This window comes from Podarcis cretensis (genome assembly GCF_951804945.1).
Source record: "Podarcis cretensis genome assembly, chromosome: 1".
NCBI classification, from domain to species: Eukaryota; Metazoa; Chordata; class Lepidosauria; order Squamata; family Lacertidae; genus Podarcis; species Podarcis cretensis.
Genome location: NC_137170.1, coordinates 54119029 through 54146213, shown reverse-complemented (window position 1 = coordinate 54146213; position 27185 = coordinate 54119029). Strand labels below are relative to the sequence as shown.

At 45.1% G+C, this 27185-nt stretch overlaps 1 protein-coding gene across 2 annotated transcripts in view; it reads left to right on the top strand.

The window, feature by feature from the left end:
* The window catches only part of CD82 (CD82 molecule), a 65512-nt gene extending 42204 nt beyond the window's left edge, over window positions 1–23308 (top strand). For both annotated transcript variants that reach the window (XM_079952649.1, XM_079952650.1), the window contains 7 exons: window positions 5099–5171; window positions 7066–7190; window positions 8595–8669; window positions 16155–16262; window positions 18985–19173; window positions 19779–19862; window positions 21200–23308. In XM_079952649.1, the coding sequence (XP_079808775.1) occupies window positions 5099–5171; window positions 7066–7190; window positions 8595–8669; window positions 16155–16262; window positions 18985–19173; window positions 19779–19862; window positions 21200–21277 (732 nt within the window). In that variant the 3' untranslated portion in view covers window positions 21278–23308. The remainder of the gene's footprint in view (window positions 1–5098; window positions 5172–7065; window positions 7191–8594; window positions 8670–16154; window positions 16263–18984; window positions 19174–19778; window positions 19863–21199) is intronic.
* The last annotated feature ends 3877 nt before the right edge of the window (window positions 23309–27185 follow it).

Below are 27185 nucleotides of genomic sequence, written 5' to 3'. Positions count from 1 at the left end.
GCAATCCGTTAAACTATTTTGGTGGTGCTAAATAGAGTTTCTTATTTCCCCCTTCCTTCTGTGCTTCATTGGCATCCACTAGCAAAGGGGGCAGGGGCGGGGGAAATCATGTGTACCATGTTTCATTCCAAGTGTCTTCCTGGGGAAGCAAGCGGTTGTATTCAAAGCACAGTGGTGCCTTGCAAGATGAAATTAATTCGTTCCGCAAGTCTCTTCGTCTTGCGGTTTTTTCGTCTTGCGAAGCACGGCTATTAGCGGCTTAGCGGATTAGCGATATTAGCGGCTATTAGCGGCTTAGCGGCTTAGAAAAAGGAAAAAAACTTGCAAGAACTCGCAAGACGTTTCGTCTTGCGAAGCAAGCCCATAGGGAAATTCGTCTTGCGAAGCACCTCAAAAAACGGAAAACTCTTTCGTCTAGCGAGTTTTTCGTCTTGCGAGGCATTCGTCTTGCGGGACACCACTGCAGTTCCTTGTGCAAGCAGAATGCGTTCCACCTGCAAAGCAAGGCTTCTCCTCCTCACCCCGCATGACTTTTATGTGTCTTTTGGGGGTTTCCACAACCCTCTGAAGTAGATTTGGGTGTGGGGTGTGCATGGGAGAGGGGGAGGGGGAGTCCCATGAATGGCATTCCTTGGTGGAATACCATCCAGGCAGGACATGAAGGTTGGCAGTGGCCAGACCTCATCTGAATTGCAGCTTCTTCCCTGAATGTAGTTGAAGAGGGTGAATGGACAATTATCCAATAATTGTCCACATTAAACTGTGCTTCTTTGGAGAGAGCAGGCGATACACACATCATGATAATAGAACTATGCAGATAAATATATTTGTGCCATGTTTTGCAGTATTTTTGATGTGTGTCGGTGTGCAGCAAACATACTTGCTGCATAAAGTGTGAATTAGCCTAGATTTGAGACTTCAGGTGACTTGATCTGGCCCTGTCAAGAGTGCAGGTTAACTGTCTCTATAGCAACTTTTTCAGGGAAGAAGACAAAGGGCGAGAGGCACTAAAGGGAACTTAATCTGAGTGGCGGCGGCGGCGAATCTATGCATCTACAATGGGCTGCGGAAAAGCTTTGCCCTGCAGTAACCCTGCTCGCCTCCCTGTTGCCACAGCACTTCAGCAAAGTGGATATTTTCACTCTTCCTCCGATTCCAGGCTTTCAACATCCCCCTCCTCTTCCCGCTCTGCAGCCTGTAAAGCCAAGTTATGTTCTTGGAGCCCTGATGAGATGGCTCTGAGCTGACAGGAGGCGGATCCAAGCTGCTTGGCTTGAATAAATCCAGATCTGAGCGGCAAAGTATTTTCCCACATTTTGCACAGAAAGAAGTGGAAAGTCTCGCGAGGGAGATGGCTGGCTGAAGCAAATGGCGCTCAGAGGGGTAGATGGTTGGAATTCTCTCCCAGTAGATTTTTCTGGACTTCCTCTGGCAAGGCCACAGGTGACAGGAAGCATCTCTTCTTCAAGACTCCTCTAACCATCCTTTGTTTCCACTACCTTTTCCCTCAGGGGAAAGAGCTGCTTTTTCTGCAGTTCCATGGCATCTGAACCTTTGGGAACCTAAAGTTCAACCTGTGCATAAATGGCAGGTCAAACAAGGTTAGGCTATTCTCACATGTATAAAACTTGGTGGCTTTTGTAATAGGATGCCCACATGGTTCCCTAATAAGCTTTCTGTTGGCACAAGCTCTCCCTTTGGAATAAGTTTTTTTCCCTAGGAGGAGCTTCCACTGCATGGAGATCTGCTCCACAGAAAACTATTCACTATGTAAACAGCTGCTACCTGGTGGTCATAATTCACTTGCCAGAGCTGAGATAATACAGGAGGGAAAGCAAGACTGCTGCTGCAATGTCTTATTGGCAAAGAGAACTACATTTTAAGTATGAGCAGGTTGGTTTTATCCCTAGGCTTCTCCCTGTGTCTACTGTAGCATTGGGAGCCCATTTTGTCAATGCCACCTTGTCACTATGCGCTCTAGTGTTATCTTCACAGAGATCGCATCTTCTCCACAGCTCCCTCGGAGGCAGGTGAACTATATTGGCAGTTCTTTGAATGGAACCATCACTTTTCCAGTTTGTCTGGCTTTCTGTACTTTGTAACAACAACATGGAGGCAGTGGGAGAAAATTCCGCATTTCTGCTGACAATGTTAATGATCCTTTCATGACTGATGCGAGGCCCTGGCAGAATACAGTCTGTTTCACATAAGCGGGTATAATAAACATCCTGTGTACCAGATTATTCTCAAAACACTCTAAAGTTCTGGAGGAGGTTTTGAATTACTGGCCTCTAGCCAGCAAATAGGTCTGCATGCTGTGTACTGTTAGATTATTTTGTTCTTCAGTGTTTACTATAGGAGCTATTTATATTCAAGTGTGCCATGAAAGTCTCACTTAATTGTTAAGTATAAAGTGTTTGGCATGCGCTTGTTTTCTTTTACTGCTGACCAGGTGGGAAGCAACCTGTAACACACAGAAGTCCTGTCTGTGAAAGTTTCATTGCATAATAAAAATATCTGGACGTTCTAGTTGCAGAGCAGTGGGCGGGGGACCTTTTCCACTCCGTATTTCCTGTGGTGCTGTGGGTTAAACCACAGAGCCTAGGACTTGCCGATCAGAAGGTTGGCGGTTCGAATGCCCATGACGGGGTGAGCTCCCTTTGCTCAGTCTCTGCTCCTGCCAACCTAGCAGTTCGAAAGCACGTCAAAGTGCAAGTAGATAAATAGGTACAGCTCCGGCGGGAAGGTAAATGGTGTTTCCGTGCGCTGCTCTGGTTCGCCAGAAGCAGCTTAGTCATGCTGGCCACATGACCCGGAAGCTGTACACCGGCTCCCTCGGCCAGTAAAGCGAGATGAGCGCCGCAACCCCAGAGTCAGCCACGACTGGACCTAATGGTCAGGGGTCCCTTTACCTTTACCTTTAACCTTCTGGGACCCACATGCCAATGTTGCGCAGGGCCAGAGTCCGACCTGAGCAGAGCAACCAACGAAAATTTTATCTCTGTACTGCTGACTTGTTTCTCCAGCCACCCCTCTCTGTCCTCCACCCAGGCAAGCAAGAGGTATTCCAGCCAGGCAAAAGTACTTCCAGCCAGGGCAAAAGCAGGGCTGGTAAGAGATGTGGTCTGGAGATAGCAGAGTGGGAATGTAGCCTGGCAAGGCAGCCAGTGTGGTGTAGTGGCTAGAGTTTGGGACTAGGATCTGGGAGACCAGCTTTTGAATCCTTACTTGGCCATGCAACCGAGTGACCTAGGGCCAGTCACTGCCTCTCAGGCTAGCCTTGAAGAAAAAGGTGGGCTATAAAGACAACAAATAAGAGTCTTGAGGGCCAAATAGAAGATCTTGAAAGGGTGCATTTGCCCCCTGGGCCTGAGGTTTCCTACTCCTTGTTGTAGAACTTGGGGAAAGGCAAGTCCCTGCCCTGACCATTTGAGTTCAGCCTTGGCAGAGGTGTCTGCAGAGATTTTCTAGACCTATCCTCCTTGCCCCAGGTTGACTTTGTGATTTGCTAGATCAAATCTTCATTATGGCCCTGGGATTATTGTCCCATTCTCATCCGAGGCTGAGGGCTGCCAGTTGGCTCCCACTGACGGAACACTGTTGGACTGCGACGTGTTTGCAGCTCGCTTGCCAAATGATGGCTCTGTGCCTTAGGTTTTGCTGCCATATGACTGTTGCACGACTCGTGGCTTCATTTAATTCTGGTTTGTAGGCAAATTTTTAGCCTGCGTGTTTATCACAGGAGGATGCACAGCAGAACAGGCTTCCTGTTTCTTTATTGAAGTGTGATCATATGTAAAAAAAAAAGAAAAAGGTCTGATACAAGCCCTTATTCAGCTGTTTCCTTGTATTCTTTCTGCTTATGCCAAGACACACTGGTCCTATTGTGCTCTTCGCTACAGGCATCCTAACAGGGGTCTTGGTGGCCTGTTAGCAGCAGAAATAGATGTTATAATACACCTTAACCTGAGTGGTATGGCAAGCTACCTTCCAATTATTCTGCCTTTTTAAAAGCAGCTGTCTCTGGCAAGTCGGACTGGGACCTACTGCTTCATACTTCATGTGGAGGCCTGCATGACTGAGTGCTCCTCTCCAACTGTGTTTTAGCTTAGCCTTCTCCCTGACATTTAGCTCTCTATGCGGAGTGATTTTAGTTTATTTTTTGGTATGGAAAAACATTCAGTCTTGTCAGACCCCACAGTCAGTTTGAAGCAATAAACCTTAGGCAGGTTAACCACTTCAGTGGGAATGATGTCCAGGTTGCTAGCTTTCGAGCCATTCTTTTTTAGATAGCTTTTATGAATTTTATGAAATAAATAAAAACCACTGAAGCGGTGTTTTGAAGACTGCTTAGTTTAGCTCTTTTGTCTTTCCACTTTGCTTGACTTGTTATCACAAAGCAAAATAAAAACAAACAAACCAGGCTATATAATACCGATAACTTGCTTTTTGTTCTAAATTAACTGTAGCAAAGATGCTTGGTGCTATGCTTTAAGTAGACCATTCTTTGTTCTAGGCAACACATGCCTAACATATACACTATGAGTGAATCTGCTGTATGCTGGCAGGACTCTTAACACTGTTTAGAAATGGGGGACTTAAAAGAACTGCTGTTTGATGCTGGGGGACCTGGCTACCCAGATGTTGGACTCCAATTCCTACCAGCCCCAGCCAGCATGACCAGTGGTGACAGATGATGAGCCCATCAACATCTGGAGAGCCACAGATTCCCCACCACTGCTTTAGTTTGATTGACAGCTTCACATAGCTCAAGGCTCCTGAATTACTTATATCTAGCTGGAACCTATATCTAAGTTGGAGGTAGATAATATTTCAGTAATGGATAGGAGGAAATACCCAGAAAAATAGAAGTGGGTAAAACTTGTTAGCTTAAACACTAGGGCCAGTTGGGATGGATTTTATCTTTGTACTTTGCTCATAGAAGCATCAATGTGACCCTTTCAGAAAAATATGTTTGTACTAGAGGGAACTTGTGCTATTGCATAAAGTGCTTTTGAAGATTCTTCTAGTGTAAAAGTAGCATAAGAAATACACCTTTTGTACAATCTTTTTTCAGTAACCAAAACTTGTTTTCCAGATCTTGGGTGCTGTAATCCTGGGCTTCGGAATATGGATTTTGGTTGACAAGAATAGCTTCATTTCAGTTTTGCGTAAGACTGCTTTTCTTATCTTTGCATTTGTTCCTTGGGTGTTTATCTGTCAAGAGAGAACACCATGTTGTGCTTACTAAATTATAAAGGGAAGCCCATCTGAACAGCAGCCCCCCTTCAGATCATAGTCCAAAGCAAAGGTGGCTTCCTGCTAGATTTAGAAGAGCTTTCTATTGCTAATCAGCCTTTTCTTTCTTGGAAGGCTATGTCAGGTCAGACAGAAAGCATTAGCTTTAAAGTTCTCCAAGGCTTGGTAACTTTGGTTCACCTCAGCAAAAGTCTAAGGGGCAGATTTGGTAAAGGGGAACTGCCAAGCTAATGCATTTCCTTAAAAAAAAAACCTCCCTGTGCAGTTGTGCATGCTATTTCCACTTTCCATGTTCTTTATCTGGGTCAGTGCTGCAGTGTTACTCACAAGGGAGAAATAACAAGAAAGGGCTATGCTGAAAAGTGTGTTTTAAACCAAGTCCCCCCTTTTTAAAACAAATGCTTGCAGCCATTTTTAGACTGCAGAATCAGTTGAGGCTTTCCCTTGTGACCTAGTTTTCTCCCTGTGGTCTAGAACCAAAACTAATAGCTGCATGAACTGAGCAGCTCAAAAGGAGTTTTGCCCACACTGAGCCTATGGACTGATTTTGCTTGCCAAGGACTTGAAGTGTTCTGTATACGGGCTCCTTTCCTGCCCCAGCCCTGTTCCTTTCTTGCTTGTAATCTCACTGCATGTATGCAGTATTTTTTCTGCTTCCTTCCTTGAGATCCCAGATGAAGCCCTTTCCTCTCCCTTTTCTCATTTCTCTCCCCCCCTTTTAATTTTTTTATTTTTGCTTTGGTAACCTTAACAAAGTCTGGGAAGGAACTTTACACAGCAGGGCATTCCAATCCATTGCCAGAGAGGCCTCCCCCCCCCCCTTGTGCTTATCTGGCTTTTTTCCCAGAAACGAGGGAAAAGATGGCGCAAGAGGGAATATAAACTGTGAGCCTTTTGCCAACAAGGTTTGAGGAGCTTTCCTCCAAAATCCAAGACGTGCTGCAGGCTGTAAACTGAGCCCAGGCTGTGCCTTTCTGCTACAGTCTCTTTTTTTCCAAGGCTTTGTCTCAGTGCCTATCTATACCAGCATTCACCAAGGTGGAGCCCTCTAGATGTTTTTTGGACTACAGCTTCCAGCGTCCCTGGCCAGTGGCCACGCTGACTGGGGCTGATTGGAATTGGAGTCCGGCAACATCTGAAGGGCACACCATTGACAACCCCTGCCCTTTACATTTGGAATGGCAGCCAGGTTGGGTCCATCAAATGAGTTAGTTGCCACTGCCCCATGTGAGAAGTTTTGCATAACCATCAGTGGAAGTGTCTTGTGATCCCACAGTAAGATGCAACATGCAAACTCTCTCACACCCCACCCAGTCAGCTAATATGAACGCCACCAGCACTACTATTTGGCAAGGAAGCAGTTCTCTTTCCTTACCTTTTTAAGGGTGTTTGCTGAACTGGGTTAGAGAGGGATAGCTGGGGTTTGGTGGCTGCATATTAGAAGATGTGCATCCTTCAAAGACCAATTCTACCTTGCAACTTAGCAGTTGTCTCAGAGGAGCCTTTTGGGAGCAGCTAACTAGACGCTGGGAGTAGAGCAAAGACAGGATAAAGTCTTCTTTTGTGTGCCTCTTGCTTGCCTAGTCATCAGTTCCTATTATGCAGCCTTCTCTCCTTCATCACCCCACTTCAATTCTCTGACTGCCTATTTGTGGATCCCTCCATCAGAAGCAACCTTCACATGGCCTTTGATTATCTAGGCCTGAAGTTCTTAGCTCTCTGAAGCACATGTGGCTCTGAGCAGTCTTGTTTTTCTGGAAAGAATCCTCCTTCACTTTGTGTCCATTTCTCTTCTGGTTTCCACAGAGACCTCATCGTCATCGCTGAAGATTGGGGCGTACATTCTCATTGGAGTCGGTGCTGTGACCATGTTGATGGGGTTCCTGGGCTGCATTGGAGCAGTCAATGAGATCCGCTGTCTCTTGGGTCTGGTGAGTGAAAAGAGATAAATGCTACTTTAAGTGATTTGCTGGTACTGCCTGAGGGCTGCAGTTGAACTAGAGACCAAGGCATGCAGGCATATCGACTACAGTTGATAGAGAAGTACAGTAGTTCGGAATTCTAAGCGAGACATTCCTGGCTTCACAGAAAACTGAGGCATCTAGAGAAGGGCCTCCAAAGTTAAGCAGGTAGCAACTTTAGTCTCTTTGGCTGTCCTGTCCTAGTGATATAATGCTTTCCCAGGGAAAACCCAACCTGATGCCTGTTATGTTTCTTTGATGTCCATGCAAAGCCCTTTTCAGACAAGTAATAGTGATTGCTAGCTCCTTCAGTTGATTATCATGTTGCTATTTTGTTGGATAAGGTGGTTGTTTCTTTTAAAAATAAATCAGTAACCTATAATTAATCTAAATAAGGACATATGAAGATGGAATGATATTGGGTTGCTAATAGGTAAAAAATAGGTGTGACCAGGTTTTTGAATATTGGAGTGTGTGTGTGTATGAGAGAGAGAGAGAGAGAGAGAGAGAGAGATATGCATGGATTTGAAATATTTTTTGTTTGTACATATGTGTGTATAAATATTATGTATCACCCCAGGTTTCAGTTTGCACTTGCCATTATGGGAGCTTTTCTTCCCTGTAGGTGAGGAAAATTATGGGTGGTATTAACCCAAGAAGCCTTGTCAGTGGAAGCTCTGTACAAGGACTTTCGCTGTGCAGTGGGGCTTCCCCCTTCTCCTACTGTGATTCTGCCCCCCTCCCATGCCCCTCAGTTGGCTCTGGAAGTGGGGGACGGGAGAGCCCCCAGAACAGGGCTTAAACAAATGAAGTTTCTGTAATAGTGTATTGTTGAATTCTACCATTTATTTTTGATTCTCATATGTATCATGAAATCCAAGTGTTACATGAGACCTTTCTGAATCTTCTGGGATGCTGTGAGCCCCAAAAGTTGTCTCAACATCTGTTGTCCTTTGTATGCTGTACTCAGCCCAGCAACTGAACTGTCTTCCTTTTATGCATTGTGAAAAGTGAGCTATGCGACACTGAGTACCAGGCAGGTAGGGGGAGACTCTTGAACTTCTTCCAACTTGGGCAACTACCCTGTGTACACCTGGGCCAAGTTCTTGTTGGAACACCTGGAAGGAGCCAATTTATGAGCTTATTGCACTTGAAGAGTAGGCAAAAATGGGGGAAAATGTTTTTATTGGCTGTGTTGCATGGGAAATAACTGTATGCACTCCTAAAAAGAAAACAGGCTATCCCAAAAACTCATTCTTCTTAGGCCCGACTCTGTTTCATAGGCTGTCCCCTGAAGAGCTTTTCCTGAGGTAGCTGTCTATAGTAATGACCATGCCAAACACCAAGTAATGTTGTGCTATTTCTTTTTTTCAGTACTTCACCTGCCTGTTGTTGATCCTCATAGCCCAGATAGCTGCTGGCGTGCTCATCTACCTCCAGCGGGATAGAGTAAGTGACTCTTTTCCTCTCCCACCTGCTTTCTTCCATGGCAACTGTGCTTTCACCATCTGCTCCTGGTTTCTGATGCAGAACTTAGCTTTGCCATTCCTCTCTGGGAAAATTCTTAAATCTAGCTCTTGTAGATTTAAGAGCTAGTCCTTGGGCAAATGCCCCTGAGGTCACATTTCCTTTCAAAAGATTTCTCTTAATTGTTGCGTTCCCACACATACAATATCATGAGGTCGAGCTAAACAAAACATACGCCTGGATAGCTCAGTTGGTTAGAGCATGGTGCTGATAACACCAACATTGCAGGTTTCATCCCCATATGGGACAGCTTAATATTCCTGCATCGCAGTGTGTTGGACTGGATGGTCCTCTGCAATTCTATGATTCTATGTACAAAAGCAGATGGCTTATGCCAAATGAACACAGAAGGCAGAATAAAATGCTTCACTAGTGGACTTCTGCTAGCACCATGGACTTCACCTTTCTTCCTCCCCGGGGGCAGATCTGGGGAACTGGAGGAGAGTGTGCAAGTCAGCACTGGATACAACCCATAGCATTTATTGCATATTTCAGGGGTATAGGATGGTTTGTGTTGAATTTGCTTTTCACTGTTAACATAATTTGGTTGTGAAGAGTCTAGAAATTAAATTAATTGCTCAAAGGGCAAGTCCTAAAACTGGGGTGCAGTCTACTTTGGGGTTGTTTTTTTAGAAGGCTGGGAAATTCTAAACCCTTATTCCCTGCTGACACATTATGCCATGCAGACTTGGTGCTCAGTAGTAGCCTCCTGCCTCAGAAGAAGTGGTGGCACATTTTTTTAGAATCTGGGTGAGAATCAATGTAAATAAAACTGGCATGATTTAATTTGGGGGTAGAGGAGCTCTGATCCTGTGCTGGTGATTGAATACAAACTCCCATCTGCTCCAGACAGCATGGCCAATGGTCAGAGTTTATGTTAGTGATAATCCAGCAACATCTGGAGGGCCACAAGTTCCTGGTCCATAGCCTAGTTAAAAATGAAATAGCAGCTGGGAGAAAGTTACCTTAACCACTTCCCCGCTTGAGTGCTTCCTCTTAGGTGCATGTGTTCCAACTGTGTCTATAAACCTGGAACAGTCCCTGTTTGCCAGCTGTCATGCATGGCACACCACACTCCTTGTTTTGTTGCTATTTTAGTGTCCTAGAGCTACCACTGGTGGCCTTCAAAAGCTAAATTCTTAACTATTTTGTGTTTTTAATACTGTGAACTGCCCTGTGGTCTTCAGATTATAGGAATGGTAAATAAATTTAATAAATAACCGTAATAAAATTCTGAAAGGTAGGGTTGCCCAGACATGGCATTATTTATTTCATTCTGGTATGTGGATAGGCTGCCACTTCACACCTGCAGCTGTGTTTATTTCTGAGCTGTATTTTGAGACAAAGATGTAATTCTAGTATATAGTTTACCAAAAGGACCAGCACTGTTTTAGCTTTGGAACCAATGCAGAATAGGCCAGTACTGATTATATGAATGCAGCATGTGGACTAGAACTTTTCTGGGTGGTGGTGTGTGTGTGAAAGAGAAAGTGGGCTCTTTGCCATCCTTGGTATGAGAATTGGGACATTTCCTTTGTATAGTGTGGGTCTGAAGCAGGGTGGTAAAATTATGTAAAATTTGGCTTTACATAATTGCCAAATTGACATGCTTGAGCCCCTTCCTACAGTTAGTGTCAAACCAGATGGAGTAAAGCCTTTTCTGTTTGTATGGAATTTTTTAAAATGTCTCTTCTGTGACCTTTTAATGATCTCCTGCAGTGGTTGAACCTGTTCTGTGCTTTTAACTGGCTGTTTTACATTGTAAAATAGCCAGTTAAAACTGCATAACAAGCTCAACAACAATATTCAGGATCTCTTCTCCTGCAACCTCTTTCACTTCAGCTGAGGTTGCTGTTGCGCTAAGAGAAAAAGTGTGCAAGAGATATTTTCCCTGATGCCAAGAAAAAGACCCCTGGCTAGGTATAATGTATAAAGATTGCAATAGCCACCTCCTTCCTTCTTCAGGCATGTTATTCCATGAAGCTCCAGCAATTTTTTCCTCCAGAACTCTTCTGCTGCTACCAGTCTTTGATTGAGGTTTTTTTTTGTTCCCTCAAAGTCTGGTTTTCTGAGATATTTTTCTCCCTTTGATGCTGTAGATGTTTTGGGTTTGGCTTGTCATATTTTCCTCCACATTATAAAGATGGAGGCCTCTGTGTGGAGAAGTTGCTGCAGGGTTGCTCTAGCAACAGAGGTTGGTCCCGAAGCCTCATTTTTCTTCTGCTTCATAATGGTGGGGAGGCATCTTTGGAAACATCACAGAAGTCTTCTTGGCAGGAAGAGTCTGGCACACCAGTCTCCATCATGTTGTTTGATAAAGGTGGGCCTACTTCCAGCTAGAATCTGGCTGCCAGGAGGCAAAGCTGGCAGGCCACTGTCTTCTCCCTCTCTCATCCAGTGGTCTGAGTCACAATGTTGCATAGCTGAGTGTTTCATTCTGTGCAAAGGACAACTTTCTTTTGGTTAAATTTTATCTTTCATATGTGTCCTGGGGCCGTGAAACTACCAGTGCAATTTTGCAGGTGGGATTCAGTTGCATAACAGCAAATTCAGGTTTTGCGACTGAAAGTGGATTTGGAGCTCTTGTGCAACAAGCGCTCTTTCTCTCCTCAGGCTTTTTCCCGGAAGGAAAGTGGCAAGAAAATGCCCTGGCAAGTGTTGGGGAGGATAATTGCTTGAAGCAAGGTCTTATGGGCTCAATAAACAGGTTATCTGGAAGTAAACCAGGCCTACCCAGTACACACTGCTCGTGTCAGGAATTCCTGTTGCACTTGGGTCCTTCTTCCAGGCTTCTCATAGGCATCTGGTTAGTCACAGCGTGATATGAGAAGGTTGAACAACATGGGCCTTTTGCCTCATCCAGCAAGGATGCTCTCATGATCTCACTTTCAGTCTAGATGATGCTGGACTTCAGTTCCTATTAGCTCCAGCAAACATGAGCCATGGCCAGGGATGATGGGAGTTGGAGTACAGCAGTGTCTGAGGACGCCATGTTGGCTACCCCATTAGACTGACTGAGGCAGATTATAGGGGCAAGAAGGACAGAACTGGGTGTACTACATGGTCTGCACATCTTAGGTTGGCCCACTGTCCTCAAGTGCATTGGAGGATGCTGTCTCACTGCCTATGTTGAAGTGCGACTCTCAGGCCATACAACTGGCTTCTGTCAATGGAATGGGGACAGGGTGCCATCTTTGCCTCAGGTAGCAAAATGTCTTAGACCAGCCCTGCCTTTGCCTTGCCTCTTCTCAAATGTACTTTCCCCTCAACTCTCATTTACTTTGGGCCAAGCAAGGCATGATTTTAAAATGCATGTCTGCATTTAATGTGCACTATATGGAAATTATTGGGAGCCCACTCAGGCAGAAACTGGGGGTGGAAGAGCCTCTGTTTCTGGAATTTGACTTGTAGTCAGTGAGGTAGTATTAAATGGAAACTTTTGACCTCTCTTGCTTTTCCATGGTATGTATGCAAACTCTCATCAAGGGGAAATTGTGAAACATTTCATTGTTCCTGTCTGATCTCATAACTGGGGCTGCCAGACAGTAACCCAGACGCCTGTACCATACATAGCTCGGGATGTGAGCTTGTGCTTCACCTACTTGACACTCGCTGGGCTCGTGCCTCAGGAGTCCTCCCCAATGATTCAGTGACACAAACAGGCCAAAGAAAAGCTGGCTGACTACTTCTTCCAAAACCTCCAGCTGTTGGCAGTATCCTGTAGAAACTCTGTACTAGAGTTTCTCTTGGTTGCTGTCCCTTCCTGTATATTCTTGACTGAGATCACCCTCCTGTGACAAGCAGGTACCCTTTTTAGGGTTAGAATATACGCAGGTGGCGCTGTGGGTTAAAGCCTCAGCGCCTAGGGCTTGCCGATCGAAAGGTCGGCGGTTCGAATCCCTGCGGCGGGGTGCGCTCCCGCTGCTCGGTCCCAGCGCCTGCCAACCTAGCAGTTCAAAAGCACCTCCGGGTGCAAGTAGATAAATAGGGACCGCTTACCAGCGGGAAGGTAAATGGCATTTCCGTGTGCGGCTCTGGCTCGCCAGAGCAGCGATGTCACGCTGGCCACGTGACCCGGAAGTGTCTCCGGACAGCGCTGGCCCCTGGCCTCTTAAGTGAGATGGGCGCACAACCCCAGAGTCTGTCAAGACTGGCCCGTACGGGCAGGGGTACCTTTACCTTTACCTTTATACACCGTTAGCGTGACTGTGTTCTTTGTGCCATTGGACCCGTCAGGTGTTCCCACTCTGCTCTCGGGATTAGGTTTGTGCTTTCCTCCCCTTTTTGGTTTCTGCTCCCTCGCGTCTCATTTCTTTGCTCCACATCCCACACAGATCCACACTTGTGGCCCTTCACTCTTTCAAAGCTATCCTCTGAAAAGTATCCTGCTGAGGGAGACACACAAAAAACCCTGAGATGTCATGCACATTTCTTGCTGTGACATCTTGTCCCTGGGGAAATTGCAAATATGCAAATGGAGGGAAGAGGGGAACTTGTGGACATGAAGCTTAGTGATGCAACACACCAAGCCATTGTTCAGGTGGAACGTCCTTGTGCTTTGTTAGGTGGCTGTGGATTCATTTTTTTAACAGATTTAAGTGTGGGCTCAACATTCTAATAATCTGATTTAATATCCAGGCTATTTTTAACAAGAGATGAATGTTATTTTCTTTTTTTAAATAAATGTTTTGTACTCTGTCACACACAGAAGCAACTAGTGCAAAAGATGTGCTTGGTGTGTGTGTGTGTGTGTTATTTGGGGGAATTGGGGGGAAGACATTGAATTCCTTTGTGGCCTGTTCTTCTTTGGAGAGGAAGTCATGTCATCTACTTAACCAGGAATGGCTTTTGGAGAAGGGATGGGGAGCTCCAGACTGTAGTTGCATAACAAGGAAAAGGCACAATACACATACATGGACATTAAACTAATCCATGCATTTCTAATCTCATTCACACATGACACTAAAAGCTGATTCTGGGGCTAAGGTCTGGTGAGCCCACACCTAAGCAAAGGGTACAGTGCATCATGCCCACATCATTTGGGTGGGAAAGCATCACTTGCCACTGACAATCATGAAACTCGGGCCTTTTCGGTTTTCCACATTTTGAGTCTGTAGCCTGTAAAAGCGGTCTTCTCTTTTTAACACAGCAGAGGGAAGGGACAACAAAAACCCACAGGCTCCTTGCCTTCGTGCCATCTATGACTGAGGACAAAGGTAGCCAGGACCAATTGCATTAGCAGCAGGAACCAGGTCAAGTTGCTTTGCTGCTCATCCCTCCTTTCCTCCCTGGGAGGAGTTGGGGCGAGAGGCAGAGAGCTTGGCCATGTAAACTGAGTAACAGAGGGCCAGACGTCAGCTGGGAGTGATTGCATGATTCTCTTCCATCTGACTGCATGGCCAGGAGGAATATATGAGCAGATGCAGCCTCCTTCGGAGCGGCTTTGCTCGGAGGCAGTCTGTATGCAGCCACCACTGAGAACAGCCTTGCTTGGATGTATGTCTGAGGAGAGTGCGAGCTTCATTGGGGCTGAGCGGGGCTGCCATATGGAGATCTATTTGACTGGCTGCCCTGTGGAAATTTGACCTAGTTCTGAAAGCCCATTACAAATGCTTCAAGTGCCAGCTTTGTCCCCAGCGTGACACTCTCGAGCTTGTGCAGTCGAGTGCTGGGTACTTTGTGCTTGCAGAATTCGGAAGAGGAGCTTTATTTAAAATAGCTTGACAGGGACAGGCTGGCAGTGTGGTTAAGCACAGTAACTGGGCCATCCCGCTTAAGTGAGCTCATGAACTGGTGTAAGCTGCAGTCAGAGAGATCTCTCGCTTTACTGGCCTAGACAGACACAGTAATCAGATCTGGGGGGGAAGAAACCTGTGACCCAGTTGCATTGCCATCAGAGGGAATTTGCTTCATTTGCAAATCTGGATGTTCACTAATACACATCTATTGATCATCTATATCTATCTATCTATCTATCTATCTATCTATCTATCTATCTATCATCATCTATCTATCTATCTATCTATCTATCTATCTATCTATCATCTATCTATCTACCATCATCATCTATTTTTATTGACTTAAAGAAATATGTACAAACTTACACAAAACCATACAAACAACAACAAAACCATACACAGAGCATATTCAATGTAAAAACAAAATAAAGCGATGCAGTTACATATGGCCACATTTTTAAGATGAATTTATATAGCCCAACTGCAATGAGGAGTGATTCATGGGAGGGGTACTTCTATGACTCTCCCTATTTATATAATAAAAACATGGGTACCAGTGTGCGTCAAAACTGTCTCATTTGGCTTTGCTCCAGACTACACATTTTTGCCTGATTATTTCTTGTATCAGGCTATTGCCAGTTTGGCTGACAATAGTAACGTAAGCATTAGGTTTTCGTAAGTTGCAGGAAAATTGACATCGTTCTCTAAAGAAAGAAGGGCTATGGAGGCACATTAGCTGCTCTCATTGAATAAACCCAGCTTCAGAATGATTGAATCTCCTCACATTCCCACCACTAATACGCTAATTTTGAGTTAACATCCTCTGGGAGGATCCTGACCTGAACTGGTCTCCTTTAGCTATGATTATTATGGCATAAACCAAGGGTGGGGAAGCCCCAGGAGTGGGGGGGGGGTGAGAGGCGGAGTACAAAAAATGAGAGTTGAGCAGAAGATGTATAAGATGTTTTCAAGCTGAGGCACACAACTGACCACTCTCTCTCCACAGAGCCTTCCCTCAGGAAAGGAAGCAGGAGGGGGAGGGGAGGGGGAGGATGTTTGTAGGTGCTTGACCCAGTATGCTGCCCACCCAGCCCTTCAGAAAATGATGATTTGTCTGAAGAGGAGATGATCTAGGGACTTAGCCAGTCCGCCCAGAAACCATACACCCTCACTACATGTTTAGAATGGTTGCAATTTTATAAATTGGTTGTGCCTTTTAGCTGAACCTAATACTGTATGAGGGACCCCGGTGGCGCTGTGGTCTAAACCACTGAGCCTCTTGGGCTTGCCGATCGGAAGGTCAGATCTGTGCGACTGGGTGAGCTCCTGTTGTTCTGTCCCAGCTCCTGCCAACCTAGAAGTTCGAAAGCACACCAGTGCGAGTAGATAAATAGGTACCACTGTGGCAGGAAGGTAAACGGCATTTCCATGCACTCTGGCTTCCGTCATGGTGTCCCGTGAACAAACGCTGGCTCCCTCAGCCTGAAAACGAGATGAGCGCCACAACCCATAGTCGCCTTTGACTGGACGTAACTGTCCAGGGGTCCTTTACCTTTAATACTGTATGGTAACCTGCATGTGTTCAACATGGGCTAAATGACTTTTTGAAATCTGTCGGACAAAGAGTGAGTGATCAATACTTAACACCCCCCTTTTTTTTATTCACCAGCTCAGGAAAGAACTGGATATGATTGCTGGCAACCTCATTCAGAATTACAATCCCTATGACGACAAGAATAGGACCCTTGAGAATGCGTGGGACTATGTCCAGTTGCAGGTGAGCGGTCATGCAAGAGTTGATCAGACAAGGGGGAAAGGTTGGCTAATATTCAGTACGCAAGCAAGAGCCACTTCACTCAGGAGTTATTTTACATGGGCTTGGGGGGGGGGGGGTGAGGGAGAGAAAGGTGTTTGCACGGAACACGAAACCATGGTTTATTTTAACCAGTCCTATTTTTCTAGAAAAAGAGGTGCAGGAATTCACCATGAACGCCTCCCTCATTCTCTTATAATGGCAATGGCGCCCACCTGAGAGGTGCCAGAACTGAGTTCCAGCGAGTTTAAGCTGAAAAAAAGCCCTGATTTTAACCGTGGTTTGTTGAACAAATCAAGTGTTGCCTCACACAATGAACAAGCAAGCTTTGGACCACGTGCCACTGAGCTTCCAGCCTCAGAAACTTGTGATTGCATGAAGCTATGACTATTGAATTTGTGACTGCCATGGTTTGCATACTCATAATGACTCGCTTTGAGCCACCTTGGGTTTGCAAATGATGGCAGCAATCTGCGCCCCTCTCAGCTCAGTGGTGGTCCTATGCCTCCAGCTGACTGGCGTGTGTTGTCCCCAGATCAATATTAAGTGACACACATGTGAATCAAGGGTGTGTGTGTGTTGCTGAAGACAGAACTTTCCTGGTATGTGATTTAATTCCAAGGAATATTTCTAGATGCAGTGGAGGTACAAGTGTGTGTGTGTGTGTGTGTGTGTGTGTGTACGTACGCGCGTTATTGTAAAGCAAATCCTTTCAGGAATCTTGAAACACTTCCCCCCCCCTTCCAAATATTATATAAATAGCTAAACCTCTTGCTTTGGGGACAAGAAGGCCGAAACCCTTCTGACTTCCATCTGGTGTGTGCCTCTGTGTGTGTGTGTGTTTCTTGGCAAACGCTTTGCATACATCAGGCTTGCACAACTCGGGACTTGCCAGGCTGAAATTGGCTCGCCAGCCATGCATTGTAAGATCTGTCAGATGTTTGGTACCTCTCTGGGTGCTTTCAGGCCCTGGCAGGCAGAACACAATGCCTGGCTGGTGGGAAACAGCAAAAAAGAAAAACAGGATGCGTTTGGGTTATCATACTTGGTTAGTGAGCTGCAGTTGGCAGGCCTGGTAGGTCACAAGTTGTGCCAGCCTGGCTTGGAGCATTGTGGCAGACAGGTCAGTAGGCTAAAGTTCTTAAGGCTTTATATAAGCATTGCATTGGAACAAACGGCTAGGTTCACATAGAGGTTGCCTCCTTTCTGCTCACCCTACAGCCTTCACTCTTGTGTGTGTGTTCTGGGTAAGTGCTTCCATGCTCATTGAGGTACAAGTGAGCCTTTGGTCTCTTATACAAAGAACGGAGCAAGAATATGAAAAACTGAGCAAAAGGTTTTGAACTTGTGGCTCTCTTCTGTTAAATCTAGGTGTCCAGTAATATACAGGCTCTGAAACTTCATATACATAATCATAATAACAAACAGCACAACTGTTTTCCATGTTGCATTATACACACACACACACACACACACACACACACACACACACAGAGATAGATATATGTATATACACATACACACACACACACACACGCACGCACGCCCTCCACTGTAACTAAACATTCAGAGCCCCATTTGGCTCTGCAGATTTAAGTCCCAGCTCACACATAGGCAACAAATCATGGCTTGGCCATTGTGAATGGGCTTTGTTCCTTGGGCTTTCTTTTCCCCTAGGATACTAGGATTTGTTTCCTTGCTCGGGCAAACCACTGGTTACACCAGAAATGTTTTCTCTTGCTGCTGTTGCCCCACAATAAATCTGGCTGAATCAAGACCTCCAATCAAATATTTGGGACAGATGGACTCAGATATTTATCTTGAGACTAATCTGACCTTTAAAGGCCAAAGGTTCCCCACCCCGCCAATAGGCTGCGGGCTAAGACAGCCTTCCCCAAGCATGCTGGCCAGGGCTGAGAGGAGTTGCAGTCCAACACATTTGGAGGGTTGGGGAAAGCTGAACTAAGATTTGTCTGTAGTTTGCTTTTAATATCTTCCTCCCCTTTCTCCACAGCTGGGCTTGTTTAATTTGTTGGTGGTGAGGAGAGAGTAGGTGACAAGCGCCATCTTCTGGTGACTTGCTGTTTTAACACTTGGCATTCTTTGGCTAAGTTACTGGTTTGAGGCGGCATGTACAAATGGAGCTGAGTTATTGTTTTATCTTTAAATTACTAACACTCTGAAAATTCAGTACTCTGGGTTGGATCCAGAGGCGCGAGAGCAGAATTATTTCTGGGATTGCAATGTTCTATGAACTGATGTGCGAGAGGTTGCAGAAGACAACGTGGGTTTATTAGGCTTGTGTCTGTTTCTCATTTTTACAATCTTAAATTCATTAAATTAAATTTCTGCAGCAATTTGCAATATTTTAAAAAAATCCTCATGAAAATTCTTCAGTATTTTAGTGTGCTTTTCTCCTTTTGTTCCAGACCAATGTACACATTTATGTATATGTTATTTTTACCAATATATTCCTTTTTATGTGTACTGTTTCCTATATGCATTTATGTAAACATTGTTCAGCTGGAGAACCACATAACAAAATGCAGTGTGAATTTCGAAGGTGGCTGTGTTTTGCTTCTCAGATTGTTTTAGAGTTTGAATTTCATAGATTTGGCTTCCGTGTGGACGGAATCGAATTCCTCCCCTACCTTTAAGATACAGTGATTTCTTTCTTCAATGGCAGCTGTCTTGCTGTGGCTGGGCTGCACCGGAAAATTGGAAAAACAACACTTTCCTCCAGGACGGAAACCAGACATCCTACCCTTGCTCTTGCGGCAATGACTCGACCAACTCCCTCCCAGAAACAGGCTTCTGCTCTTTGGGTACTGTTTCCAACACCACAGCAGTTGAGGACTGGCCTGTTAGAAAGCAGGTGAGTGTGTCTGACAATGGACAATCTTAATCCCATTGCAGGAGGTTGTATAAGGGCAGGTGTAGCTAAGATCAGCTGAGGAAGGGAGGGGTGTGTGTGCCTCTGTATGTTTTCATGTGGGTGTCCAGGGTGGCCACACCCAGGTTTGGCCAGTCCAACCCCTGGCATGAGGTTTCCAGCGGATTTATCAAGGGTGAATGTGGCCCTTGGCCAAGAAAGAGTATCTATCCCTGCATGAGTTTTCCTGACCTTAAAAAAAGATGGTAGGCTGGAAGATGCCAACAAGGTACAGGCTATGTTGCTTCTTCTACTAAGATATTGCTGTTTTCTGTATGGACCTAATTCAACACAATGTCTGGGACAGAATCTAGAAATCACCCCCCCCCCCTTTAAAGGAGAAAGACCTCTTCCTGAGACACTGAAGAGTTGCCACCAATCAGAGTAGATAATATGAAGATGGGTGGACAATGGTATAAAGCCTTTTCCCATGCTCCTATCTGAACAAACCCCACCTTGCTAATAAGTGGGGAGGGGGAGTGAGGATCCTTTTGCATGGCATTAAATGCTTGGCAAGTCATTTTTCTTCTCCTTTTGTTTACCCACAGGGCTGTAGGGAAGGTGTGCAGAATTGGCTACAGGAGAATCTTGGCATCATTCTTGGAGTCTGTGCAGGGGTTGCTGTCATTGAGGTAAGATTCCTCCCCCCGAAACACACACACTGTTTAATAGAATGCATCCTGGACGGATGGATCTTGTACTTAGAAGCAAGGGACACAAGGTGTGTGAGCGCCACACACCAACATTGCTCATCTGGTTCCATCATTACTTACAGTGCTATGCAGTTGTGGTGGCTTCTGAGTTGTAGATGCTTCACCATCTCAGAGCAGTGTAAGTGTGTGCAGAGTCTGGACTGTAATTGACAACTCCTTTCCCATTTCTTACCCAAAACACTTGCTGGAAGTTAACACTTTTAAGATTGCGTTGCTTTCTTTGCCTTTGTTTTCTCTCATACAGGGGTCTTGCCAAAACAGCCAGCACTGCAATTAGATGTAAAAAATCTAGCCTTGCCTAATTAATGGAGTCTGCTGTCAGGGACTGTGCTGAGGAGGGCTGCAGTGAGGAGGAATGGTGGGAGCCTCCCCCTCCCCCTGACCCTGAATCTTCCCAGGAGCAGGAGGACAGTATAGATTTGGAACAGTGGTTTGCAGAGGGACATAGTTCAGAAGGCAGAAGCTGGGAAATACTGGATGGGGAACAGCTAGGAGAAGCACTGAGAAGGAGAGAGTGAACAGATTCACAGTCTCTGGACAGCATTCCTCCACCACCCTCCCCAAAGTCGAGAAGAGCTCAGAAAGTGGCAGAACAGAAAGCTCAGAGGGTGCAAGCTCAGATTACAAAACGTAGAAGTGACGTAGATTAATAAGGACAGAAGGGGGTGGGCTCCTTAATTGGGAGCACCGCCATTATTAGTAGATGTGTTCTTTGTTCTCTTACTGTGATTATTAAAATGTGTAACCTGTAAGAAGACTCCTTTTCCTTTGTTCTGCTTATCTACTGCCATGGGGGAGAAAACTGATTCCTTGAAGCCTGACATCTGCTACTTATGAACTCAACCTGCAATGCTAAGAGGCTTTCTTGCCCAGTTTCACTTTATTGCAGTGCTCAGCTTAACAATGAAAGCGGGGTTTTTTTAAGGAATAAAGAGCGGGGGGACTACCGATTATTTTTATCTTATTCATTAAATGAATAGCCTGTCTTTCCTCCTGAAAGTGAGCCGAGGCAACAAACAAAAGATAAAACAATGTCTGGTGTGGTGCAGTGATTGCAGTATTGGACTGGTCTGTAGATGACCAGGGTTGAAATCCCCACTCAGCCATGAAACTCCTCTGGCCAGCAGCTGCCTCTTTCATTTAAACCTCCCTCACAGGGCGGGGAAATGGGAATTAGCACAGGGATCCCTCAACCCTAGGGTGCTTGCAACCTACTGCCTCTTTGACCAGCTTCATTTTTTGCTTACTCTTTGTAGCTCCTGGGGATGATTCTCTCGATCTGCCTCTGCAAGAACATACACACTGAAGACTACACCAAAGTGCCCAAGTACTGAGACTGCTGGCCTCAAGAGCTGTCCCGGAGCTAACGGGGCATTTCCTCCCTCGTACCCAGACTGTCTTCATCACTTACCATTCCTCCTGTGGCATCCAGCATTGCTATGGATCAATTAGGCTGCACCGCGGCTATGAATTCTATGAGGGATCAGGGGCTTGGGCAGCCCCTCCTGTCTCTTGACTGTTCTACAAAGCTGGCCATTTTAAAGTCTTCCTCCGCTCGTGTGATGCCCTGCACCTTTACTGCCAGCAGCAAGCTAGACAGCCTCTTCTTTGTTTTTATTCCCTTCTGCCCCGTTGTGACTAAGCGTAAAATGCTCCTTTTTCTTTTGCAGCTGTCTGCTACCATTGCTTTGTGTATTAATTTCCACTAGGAAGAACGTTTGGGGGCTTTAGCTGTTGTCGGTGGCTTGGGGGTCTCTCCTAAAGAAATACATGCAGTAGAAAGGATAATCCTTTCTCTAACCTGACACCCTGGCCTTCCTTAAACTCGCTTCCTCAGATCTGTTGAATTGTGTCTCTTGAATAGTTTTGCATAGTTCTGCTATAGTTCCCCCCCCCCACAAGAAATGTTCCCTTTTCACTTACTGCACCATCTTCAGTGACTTCAATCTGATGGAGCAGTGGCCCAGGCCCAGGCTTATGATGTCACCAGCTAGTAGTTACAGGGGTGTTGACTTGGGAGATTTGATTTTTGTACAAAACAAAACAAACCTTATCTTCTCTGCCACACTCTTCCTCCTTTCTGAATCTGGTTAGCTTGGAGGCACTTTAGAGACCACACCCTATAGCATACGTGAGTCTGCGCAGGCTCACTGGAATATGTTCTTTGGTTGCCAACTTTTTTTAGAGGCGATGCGTAATAATGTGTTGTGGTAAAAGAATATCTAGGATCGATGGCTTTTTCATACCAGTGGTGGCAGGGGAGCATTTGCTCTGACCCTTAGCTTGTGTAGCGACTCCTTACTGTTAAACTAAATCTCTGTTTGTGTGCCATCTTTAATTCAGAGACTCATTGCAGCAGGGAGCCTCTGTCTCGGTGTTTCACTGGGAAATATGTTTTGCACCCAACAGCCATGCTAGATTCTGCTCCAGGACTGAGAGCAGGGAGGGCAATGCAATCCCATGAGGGGAATCCCTTGCTTTGGGGACAGCAAAACTCCGGTAAGGCCTGTGGAAAAAAGAGGGGCAGGTGGTAGTCTCATCCAGGTTAAGTGATTGCTCCTGAGCCACACGACACTCACTGACTGTTGCATGGAAGGCTTCCATTTTAGCACTAAGATGGCACTTAATGTAAACTTTCAAATTTGGACAAAGGATTTCCTCTCTTTTTTTTCATATGCTGAGAGTTCTTAATCTCCTTGAATGCACAGGCCAGCAGGGCGCATCCTAGCACAACACAGGAAGACTTGTGGAGGGGAGAGTCTACAAGAAGGCATGAACGATTGCCCTGTGTGGAGATTTTTTAACAGGCTTGAGGTGGTCTAAAGTACAAGTCCCAAACCTGAGAAGAGCCTCGCATATCTCCATGCACCCCAGAAAACATTTGCTCCTAGTTCTTAAATAATGACTGGTGGTGACAAATCCAAGAAAAAGCTATTAATAATTTGTTTTGTTTTGAGTGCAGGAAGAGCACCATCAAGGAATCTGCCTGCCCCATGTTGAGTCCCTTCCTCATTTAAAAGCAAACAAAGCTTGCAAAAGGGATTTCCCTGGGAGTGATCGTTTTTGCTCTTCTCACCTCCAGCCTGGTCTTTCCTTTTCCTTTTTCCTTTTTTTTTTGGAATTGATTGTAAAGCTAGGTTTTATATTCACCTCTTGTGCTTCGATTGATAAGCTGCTTCGATTGATAAGCTGTTTATGCTATGGTTCTTCTCTCGGATTCAGCGCCGAGCGGAAGGAAAGCTGAGCCCCTTCTGGATTTCTCCTTTTGTTTTTAGAAACCTCTTCCAAATGGAAGAAATGCATGTACAGATTTAAACAAGTAATGGGTGGGTATTTCAGTAATAAAAAGATTTGCTTTAAAAAAAGTGTCTTGTCTTTGTGTAAAATACTATTGAAGTGGCCTTAAATATGTTTAGGGTGCTAAGAGGAGAACGGGGATCTGTACTGTAGAATAGCGAGTGTCAACATTGCTTATGCTGATTAGTTTTCATTTCACAAACAGAACTCGTGAGTGTGTGTGTGTAGTTCATATACAGTGGTACCTCAGGTTACATACGCTTCAGGTTACAGACTCCGCTAACCCAGAAATAGTGCTTCAGGTTAAGAACTTTGCTTTAGGATGAGAATAGAAATCGTGCTCTGGCGGCACAGTGGCAGCAGGAGGCCCCATTAGCTAAAGTGGTGCTTCAGGTTAAGAACAGTTTCAGGTTAAGAACGGACCTCCGGAACAAATCTAAATACTTAACCCGAGGTACCACTGTGTTAAGTAAATTTTTGAACAACGGGCTTGATAGGAATTGCAGAACGCTAATAATTCAAACGGCACAAGACATAGGATTGCATTTGATAATGGTGGAAATGCTTGTTACCAAAATCCTTGGATAATAAGCATGAGCAGTCTGGTCACCTTACTCCTACGTAACTGTCAACCAGTAATCTTTAGCATGTGTTTAATAATACCATTTCCTATCCACTAGGGGGTGCTGGTGCTGTATGAAAATATAGTAATGTATAAGACAGCAGCCCTTCCTCAATTGTCTTGTTCTTGGCATGGAATTTGTTCACTTGGATGCATGTTAACTTGTGTTTAGTTTAGACTATCCTAGTTTAGACTATCAATTGGTGTACTTTCTCTGCCCTTTCCTAAGAATTGCTGGTGTTCTTTACACACTCCCCACTGAATTCTTAAGTGCCGCGGGCACTTATTTAGTAAATAAACCTTTCTAGGAGATAAGAGTCCAGAAATGGGATATTTCCTGCTCCTGAGGTACAGCTTCTGTACTGTAATTGTTCTTGGAGAGCAGAGGAGGGCGCTAGACCTTACAGCTAATACCTGAACAGTGTCAGTTTAGACAAAGAGGGTAAACACCCAAACTGAATATGGAAAAGTGCAAGATTTTAATGGTGCATAACGGTGCGCGACAAAGGAGTTGAGATGTCCTCTTAAGTAAACCCAATTTTGTGTGTGACTAGATGATGCTGTTTGAAAGTTGTAGTCTGTGATTAGCTAATGCTATAGATCCATGTTAGGACAAACATGGATGATTAAGGGCTTATGCATGTCCTCTTTCTCCTCCTTTTATTAATTACTAGGAGGGGGCATAAAAGGTAAAGGTAAAGGTACCTCTGCCCATACGGGCCAGTCTTGACAGACTCTGGGGTTGTGCGCCCATCTCACTCAAGAGGCCAGGGGCCAGCGCTGTCCGGAGACACTTCCGGGTCACGTGGCCAGCGTGACATCGCTGCTCTGGCGAGCCAGAGCCGCACACGGAAACGCCGTTTACCTTCCCGCCAGTAAGCGGTCCCTATTTATCTACTTGCACCCGAGGGTGCTTTCGAACTGCTAGGTTGGCAGGCGCTGGGACCGAGCAGCGGGAGCGCACCCCGCCGCAGGGATTCGAACCGCCGACCTTTCGATCGGCAAGCCCTAGGCGCTGAGGCTTTAACCCACAGCGCCACCTGCGTCCCTAGGAGGGGGCATAGCAATAGGCAAAAATAGTTGAGAACCTCATTCCCTCCGCACTTCTCCATTCCTTTCTCCTACAGCAAGTTTGCTCTTGAGGGGTTTAAAAAAAAATAAAAAATCGGAGAACTGACATTCACATTTTAGCGTAGTTTGCTTCTTAAGGACATGACAACAAAGAATTCTAAAGTTGCTTCCACAGTGGCTATTACTTTGGAAATCACCATTCATCGTTCTCTCACCTTTTGAAGTCTCCGTCCAAATCTCCCTAAAATTCTGTGTTGTCTTTCTTCTCTCTCTTTCCACCCCTAGGACCTTATTGCTGGTTACTTTCTCCCCTGTTTAAATGCAATTGCAATACCAGCCTGTGTAGTGTGGAGGGCAAAACACTATGGAGGGCTACTGTGTCTTTTATTAGAACCTTCCTGTTTGTCATTACTAATCCTGTGTGTGCTTTTATTTAGCAAAGGTAGGTCATTACTAAAGAAATGCCCCCTAATAACTCATTTCCTATTGCAGGCTTTAATTAACAGTCAACTCATTAACTTTTCTTAGTTTGTTGTGAAACTGTTACTTTGCGATTGAAAAAGATTGAGGGGAAACAGGAAAGCATGGGCCATCAGCAATTTGGGGGGGGGGAGACGTTGTAAGGGGTAAATCTAAAAAAGAAGTGTAATATATTGTCAAACATGCAGCCTTGATCCTCAGTGAAGACAAATAAGCCCTGACTGCACTCAACAGTTTCCTATCTATGATCTGAGATGGGCTGAAGTGCATTTGACAAATGTTCTGCGCATAAAGCACACACAAATCCCAGGGTGGTGGTCTCGTTTGAACACAGAGCAGATAACGTTCTCATTCCTCAGGACGGATGCATTCCCTCACATTTTGAAATCGGCATGATAAATGGTTCTTTAATGGCCTGAGTCATTATGGAAGCGCATTGTGATTTCAGATTCCTGATTTATTTCAGAGCAAGCCTAATCGTGTAGAATAAATGCATCCAGATGATTGAGTGGGTTCAGCTTTGGTCACAGTGTCTACAGATGACATAATATCCCATTATGGCTCCAAAGTCAGGAGGAGGAGGAGGAGGGCTATGTTGCGCACGCCATAAAATTCAGGGTGGTTTGAAGAAAAAGCAGGAGACTTTTTTCCCTAGGATTTTTGGTACGATCATTTTAAAAACAAAAGGTGTTTATGGCCTTGGCTCTGCTGCCTCGGTGTGACTATATTGGCCATGGCCTTGTTCTGTAATGTAGTGTCTCCAGCCAAAGTGGGTTGTTGAATTTCAGCCTGGGTGGGATCATCCCTCCAGAAACCTTTTCTCTCTTCCCTCCCCTCTGCATTTACTAAAGTCCGGATGTAAACGGGCTAAAGTTGCCTTGCTTTGTGCCTGCAATCGTTTTAGCATGAAGGCCAAGTACGGTCTTTATAAAGAGCAAGGACTATCAGCTATCCTGCGCAGAAGCCACAGCTTATTCCCCCAGAAGGTCTGGCCAACATCTTCTAGCTTAGTGTGAACCAAAGTTCCCATGTGATGGTTTGGCAGTTGAGGATGAGCTTTCTGGTCTTGCAAGGGTGGTGTGTGTGCTCGTTTGCATCTTTCAACAAACAGTACATGATTGCTTTTTTAAAAAAGGTGGGGAAGGCATGCAACTCCCAGGGAAATGTAGGAAAAGTTAAAAAGGAAAGCTGTCTTACACCAAGTCAGACAGCTGGTGTATCTAACTCAGTATTGTCTCTTGACACCCTAAAATATAAAACAAAAGCACAATTAATAAAAGAAGAGGCAATTAAAAATACACAGGTAAAACAAACAAATGAAAACCAACATCAGGTACCTGACAGTGAAGTATTTATCACAGCGAGTCAATAGTCTGCCTAAACAAGAAGGTTTTCATTTGTTTTGAAATTATAAAGACCCAACTTCATTCCATATTTTCAAGTTAAAACCAAGGAAGGAGCAACCATGTCTCTTCACGGATGTTGCCAGACTCCAACTCCCATCAGCCCTAACTACTAGCCTTGGTAGCTGGGGCTGATGGGACTTGCAGTTCCCCTAAACTAGGCTGAGCCTATGTGTTTAATGTGCAGAATTACACTCTTATCCGCACTGATTTTCATCCAGATTCTGACAAATGGGTGTTTGCTTAGGGGGCAGAGAGCCAATAACCACAGAGTCTGTATGGCTATATATCAGCAGGAAATAAGTGTTTCCAATTTCCCAGCTCTTTAAAAATATTCCCCTAAGCAACGTATGCCTCAGTTTTAGGAGT